The sequence below is a fragment of the Kryptolebias marmoratus genome, linkage group LG2 (genome assembly GCF_001649575.2).
Source record: "Kryptolebias marmoratus isolate JLee-2015 linkage group LG2, ASM164957v2, whole genome shotgun sequence".
NCBI classification, from domain to species: domain Eukaryota; kingdom Metazoa; phylum Chordata; class Actinopteri; order Cyprinodontiformes; family Rivulidae; genus Kryptolebias; species Kryptolebias marmoratus.
In genome coordinates this window covers 1,633,613-1,639,631 of record NC_051431.1, presented here as the reverse complement: position 1 = coordinate 1,639,631, position 6,019 = coordinate 1,633,613, and the positions used below count along the sequence as shown (strand labels likewise).

The 6,019-nt window shown below is 43.7% G+C and overlaps 1 protein-coding gene and 1 long non-coding RNA gene across 4 annotated transcripts in view; one reads left to right on the top strand and one right to left on the bottom strand.

The window, feature by feature from the left end:
• rhbdd1 (rhomboid domain containing 1) overlaps positions 1–4,449 on the top strand; it is a 5,915-nt gene extending 1,466 nt beyond the window's left edge. Inside the window, exons 2-8 of one of the 3 annotated variants that reach the window (XM_017437146.3) lie at positions 497–658; positions 1,258–1,537; positions 1,681–1,813; positions 2,919–3,007; positions 3,188–3,253; positions 3,457–3,603; positions 3,738–4,449. In XM_017437146.3, the coding sequence (XP_017292635.1) occupies positions 509–658; positions 1,258–1,537; positions 1,681–1,813; positions 2,919–3,007; positions 3,188–3,253; positions 3,457–3,603; positions 3,738–3,751 (879 nt within the window). In that variant the 5' untranslated portion in view covers positions 497–508 and the 3' untranslated portion in view covers positions 3,752–4,449. Of the gene's footprint in view, positions 1–496; positions 659–1,257; positions 1,538–1,680; positions 1,814–2,918; positions 3,008–3,187; positions 3,254–3,456; positions 3,604–3,678 lie in introns of all 3 variants that reach the window. The other 2 variants (XM_017437145.3, XM_017437144.3) reach the window with 2 other exon arrangements.
• LOC119617885 lies at positions 4,048–5,742 on the bottom strand. Its single transcript, XR_005234336.1, has 2 exons — positions 5,602–5,742; positions 4,048–5,460 (listed from the first exon to the last, which is right to left on the bottom strand). It is a non-coding gene; the product is annotated as an uncharacterized LOC119617885 (long non-coding RNA).
• Between the last annotated feature and the right edge of the window lie 277 nt (positions 5,743–6,019).

The following is a 6,019-nucleotide window of genomic DNA, read 5'->3' as shown; positions in this document are numbered from 1 at the left end:
TCAGTGAGTCAGACAAACAAGGACTCTAACGAGCCTCCTTTGTTAGGAGAGTGAGAACAATTTGCAAGCAATCCAGTTTACATCACATCTCAGCTTTAAAAGCTCAACTCCACACTCTCTGTTTCTGAACTGAGAAAGCTCCTCGGATGAGAAGCGAAACATCTTCAGCTACAGAATAGAAGTCCAGTTGTTTTTGTTTTTTTACTTTTTTTGAATTCACCTAACAGTTCTGAATTCTGATCAAACCGCTGATTTGCCTCGGGCCGGCGCCATGACTCAACAGTCTCCTGCCTTTTTCTGGGATGTAAATCTGTCCTAAAACTTGCTGTGTTAACCCGGACTTGGCTTATTATTAGGGGGCAGTCATTAAAAAGCACATTAATCTGTCATTTACTCCTAATAATCCCTGCTTTATGAAAGCGATCCTCCTGACAGTGACTTCAGTGTTAAGTTAAAGATAAATAACTCAGTGAATCTTTTTGTTTTCTCCTCTCAGGCTGTCTTCAGAATGCAAAGGCAGAGGAGATCCCACCTGGGCCTGATGCTCCTGGCCTCCCAGGTATTCCAGATGGGCCTGAACAACATCCCTCCGGTCACTCTGGCTGTCCTGGGTCTGAATGTGTACCTCTTCCTGTTCCCAGCTGCTCAGCTGATGAAGGTAGGTCCCCCCTCCTGCAGCGCTGCAGATTTAAAACTCATTTAAAGACAAAACAAACCAGAGAGTTTGTTAAAGAATAGATTGGTAAAGTTAAAACAAGCAGAAAAGAAGCTAAAATGAGTAAACATCTAAGCTAAGTACACAGAGAATAATGTTTTTGGTTGAAGTGGAGAGATCTTAATGTTTTTTTTTCTTTTGGGAAAAGTTTTGTAAATAAAGTTAAATAAACCAAAAGGTATAATAGTTAGAAAAAGGTAAAGTTCAAGCACACAACTCTGGATTGAGCTGAACATTTATATGAATGATAAAAAGAAAGCAGAAGTAGTCTGAATACAAAAAAACATGCAGGAAAGACTATAAACCAGAAAACAACAGTGAGAATGCTGCTTCAGCGTTCCCACCTCTAATCTTTGTGATAGAAATAAATAGAAAACTTTGTTGATCTCAGAGGGACATTTGGTTGTCGTAGCAGCTTCCAGGTACCTCATTACAGTTTGTTTATCAAAGGTATATTCTAAAAAGATGCCACTGTTCTGTGTTTTATATGATTTTAAACCCATTAAACCTAATAATGCTGCTTTTATGTGTCCGACTCGCAGACGTGTGTGAGCGTCCAGCAGGTTTACTGGTTTAAAGACTGGCGCCGGCTCCTCCTGTCCCCGTTCCACCATGCGGACGACTGGCATCTGTATTTCAACATGGTGTCCTTTCTTTGGAAAGGCACCAGGCTGGAGCGGCGGCTGGGAGGAGCCTGGTTCCTCTACCTGCTGTCGGTCTTCTCTCTGCTCACAGGTTTGGTGTACCTGCTGTTGGAGGCGTTGCTGACCGAGCTCACTGATGACCAGTCCTACAGCATGACGTGTGCTGTCGGATTCTCAGGTATAAAAGCTCCAAAATAAGCAAGAACATATTTGCTCGTAGAATTCTGATCGTATAATGTTGAACAAAACAAATGAGACAACATTTTGTAACTCCTGGTCCAATAACAGCATCCTTGAATTCTTGTGACTTTGTGTTTTTAGGTGTTTTGTTTGCTCTGAAGGTGCTGGGTAACCATTATCAGCCCGGAGGGGTGACTTACGTGATGGGCTTCCCTGTGTCTAACCGCTATGCTAGCTGGGTGGAGCTAGTTCTGATCCACATCACAGCTCCCGGGTGAGGCGCCAGAATCTTCTCTCATCCCATCTGCTGCTGAACTCGAGAACCTCCAGTATGAAGACTGTTGAGGCGTACAGCAGAGCGCCAACGATAATGGGGCCAAATCCAAGATGTTTGTTTTAATTTGGAACCAAGACCTGATCTTGGCTGAAGTCAGGAACAGAATGTCAGAACGTTCAGGTGAAGCGTTAAAGTGAGGCAAGGGTGATGGATCCTCTAAAACCATTGACCTCCTCAGGTATCTGAAAGCCAACAAAGATTTCCATAACCCTCTTTGAGTTGACTGGTCTGCATTTATTATTGTTTCAGATGTGAAACTAAAGCAGGTACGGCCATTTTTCCACTCGTGTCTCAACTTTGAGACACTTCTGACCCTCACTTTTCCTGATGTTCATTTAGTACATGTGGCATCAGTTCACAACAAAGTTCAGCTCAGGCTGCTACAGAGAAGAAAGGAAGCCTGACTGATTTAACTCTAATGGCTTACAGTCGACTATAATGACATTTAATAAAGCCAGAATGTCTCTATACTGCAGCAAACTGCAGATAGCTCCTGCTACAAACCAGGAGTGGGTCACACCAATGTGGACTCAGGCCTCATCTTTCTGCCTCCTATTATAAGTGAAAAACAAAAGAGAAGAGGAGTGGCGTTTAACTACAGCTGATTGAGCATTAACCTGTCTGTGATGCGTGGAGGGGCACTAATTATCAGCCAATATTTTCTTTGTTTTCCTGTAAATTCTCCCAACGAGCCACAGACCCTCGGTCCAGATGTTTGGGTTCCAAGGCGGGTAGGAAGTAGGCAACAAAATCTGCACGGCCTAGAATAGATTTGCAAGCCATTCACGTAAAGATAGAACATGATTTTCCAAATTAAACAGAGCAAAACGTGGCCGCGTGGTTTGCTGCTCACTTGGACTCAAATATCTGAAATGAAGTGAGGCTGCAACTAAAAATTCCCCAGTTTTCTGTCAGTTTTTAATCACCAGCTGTCTCAGCTCAGTGAGATAACAGGCCCGACGTGTACCGATCGTTAGGACTTTTAATTGTAGTCTCCAGCAGGTGGGGGTGTTTGATCGATCTCTGTGCTCTGCTCCTGTAGGACCTCTTTTGTTGGTCACCTGGCAGGTATCCTGGTGGGTCTGCTCTACACATCCGGACCACTGAAGACCATCATGAAGAGATGTGCAGGTCTTTTGTGCATTTTTTATTTTTAAATAATCAAATGTTTGATATACTTAATTGTTTTATATTAATTAGTGGCCTAATTGGATCAGTTGTAAGTCACTAAGGGACATAAATGAGTGGATTCCATCAGTTAAATCTGATCCATTCGTACTGAAATCTTCTGTTTGTCCGTCTTTTTACCAGAGTTCACCACCTCAAACAGGAATAACTCGTATCGTGGTGCAGACTACAGCTCCTCTCGCTCTTCAGGTACTTTCTCTGCCTGCAGTAAACACAATGTACAAAATCTTCTTACCTCTCTGATTGAATTGGGCATCAGTTTGTTCTCCCAGAAAAGGAGGAATCAAGAAGAATCTGTAGAAACGATGCAGTGTGTCACTCCGATTCACACTTTTTTCAGTTTAATGTCATAAACTGTACTACGGCTCTAATCTGTTTGTTTCTGCGTTCAGCAGGTTATCATGGTGGAGGAGGAGGATACTCAGGATATAATCAGTATGCACCAAACTACACAGGAGATGGTGCAGCATCTTTTACAGGTGGACTGACGGAGGAGGACCAGTTAGAGGAAGCCATCAGGAACAGTCTGAACGACAGAGGTGGGAGCTGTGACACAACATTTTACTCCTTTAATAAGAATCCCTGTTCCTGCAGCTGATGATCTTGTTTCCCAGGACAACCCCATCGGGGAGGAGCTCCTCCTCCTCCTCCTTACGGCTTCAACTTGTCTCAGGAGCCCAGCGCTGACGAGATCCGATGGAGGAGACTGAGGAGGTTTGACAGCTGAAATCTCACCGGCGGCAGCAGAAAAGAACATTCTGATGTGGAAAAACAAGTTAAACTGAGGAGGATCAGCTCTTCTGTCCACTGTTTTTTGTTTTTTGTATTTATTTTGAGCGTTACCAGCGAGTCAATGATGGCTGGAGTTCGCTGATCAGGAGCAGATTCTGAGTTTGAGTTGGTAATTATTCCTCTGATTCACAGCGTCTGACCTCAGGCAGAAGGTTTGGAGATAATCTGGACTGTAAACGCTGATTATTCTGGTTTAAAATTATATTTTGTCAATTTGACAAATTCAAAAACAGCTTTTTTTTTATTTAGATCATTTATTTGTGAGTTTAAAGGAGAAAACACTGGCAGGTGAAACCCGCTGATGCAGGAGATAAAGTTTCTAATCTCAGCTGAGCAGAATGACTGCAGGCCGTATGAAAATAATCTCTGACAGACGTGAAGCGGGGGGTTAAATGTAAAATCCTAATCGATCGTTGGGTTCAGTTAAAAGTCATTAGCACCTGCTTGAAACTGTTAAATCTGAGCAGTGGGGCCCAAACTTTTCATCTGTTGTTAAGAAAGATGAATTCTGTCTTGATGTCTTTTAAAACGTTCATATCGGTGATGACATTTATATGTACTGTGAACATTTGTAATAAATATTTTTGAATCCAGGAGTTTCACCTGTTCGCCCACATTTTTAATCACATCATTTATAGGAAGGATGACGTCACGTCCTCCGTTTTAATAAACCTAATGTCACATGGCTCTAACCTTTCTAAAAAGTCCCCGGAGCGAAGCTGGAAGTGAGAGTTGGAGAAGCACGCCGCTCACTCTGGTTCCCTGCAGCCTGACGAGAAGTAGGACAGTTTAAATTAGAGCCGCGCGTCGTGGCGGCAGATCCGCTCCTGACCGAATGTCCGTCCTCAGAGCTGCAGGACGTCTTGGTTCAGATGTTTTCACAGCAAACAGAAATGAGGCTTTGCATCGTTTAGTGAACGCTGATTCAGCTTTCTGCGTTTTTATCCATTAAAGCGTTCAGAGATGGGTGCTATGACTTCTGTTTTTTCATAACTTTTGAACACATTTCTTGTTATTTACAGAGATGCTCTCTGTGGAAACACATGGAGATGTCTTCAGGTCCTTCAGAATCTTCTGCTGCAGCTGTTAGCTAAGCTTTTTACTGTTTTTAACCAGCCTTTAGCTACTTTTAGCTCTTAGTTAGCCTTTTATTATGTTTAGCTTCTGGCTATTGTTTTGCTACTTTATGTTTTAGCTAGCTTTCTGCTTTATTTAGCTTTTAGCCCTAACAACTCCTGTAGTTCCATGTTTCCAGGAGGATGACGAGGCCTCTGTGGAGAACAGGGCCTGGCAGAACATGAATGATGAAGATGACAGGATGAGGACAGATTTGACGGGTCTGCTGTGTGCACCAGGAGAGGTTTTCGGTTTCCTCTTCATCCTCGCTGCTCTGACGACGGATGTACGTCTTCTGTGACGAGGCGCTCCTGCTGGGATTCTGCTGTGAAGCATCAGAGACCTAAACGTGAGCAAAGCTCTCCTCTGCATGCCGCCTGAGCTCTGTTCTCCATTCAGAGTCACTCTTGAATCAGTTCATTCGGAATCGATTGCTCTCCAGAAATCAAGGATCTTTCCTGATCCTTTGGAGACTCGGGTCACATCATCTGAGGGAAACATTCTTCATTAATCATCACCGTTTTACAATCTCAGTAAAAAGCAACATGTTTTATTAACCAGTCATTTCTCTGAAACGATTCAGACGTATCTGCAGGTCTTTTTCAGTCCAGAACTCTGCAGTGACTGACCTAAATTACTCCTTTAGCTTCACAGCTGAAGAGTGGCAGCGGCGAACACATCCTGCACGGCTCTGATCCACCCGCTGCAGTCAATCCAGCATGAAGGTCAATTAGTCTCTGCCCTTCCCAGCTGAGATCACAGTATCCTCCCACAGGACCAGGAAATGTGCCGAGCTCGTGTTAGCTGCAGTTTTACATTCCCTTTTTTCCTTTGCAGCTCAGTGAATGACACCAACACTCAAATCCTGCAAGTCTCATGGAGAACGGATTAAAGTTGTGCTGAAGCATGAACTCACGTGTGCCAGAGCACAAACTGAAGAAACCCTCCTTCCTCCAGCTCGTCCAGTTTCCCCCTCCTCTCCGTTGTTCTGAAGACTTTGTTCTCAGACTCGCCCTGTTTTTTCCTGCCTCACAGCTTTGTTTTCTC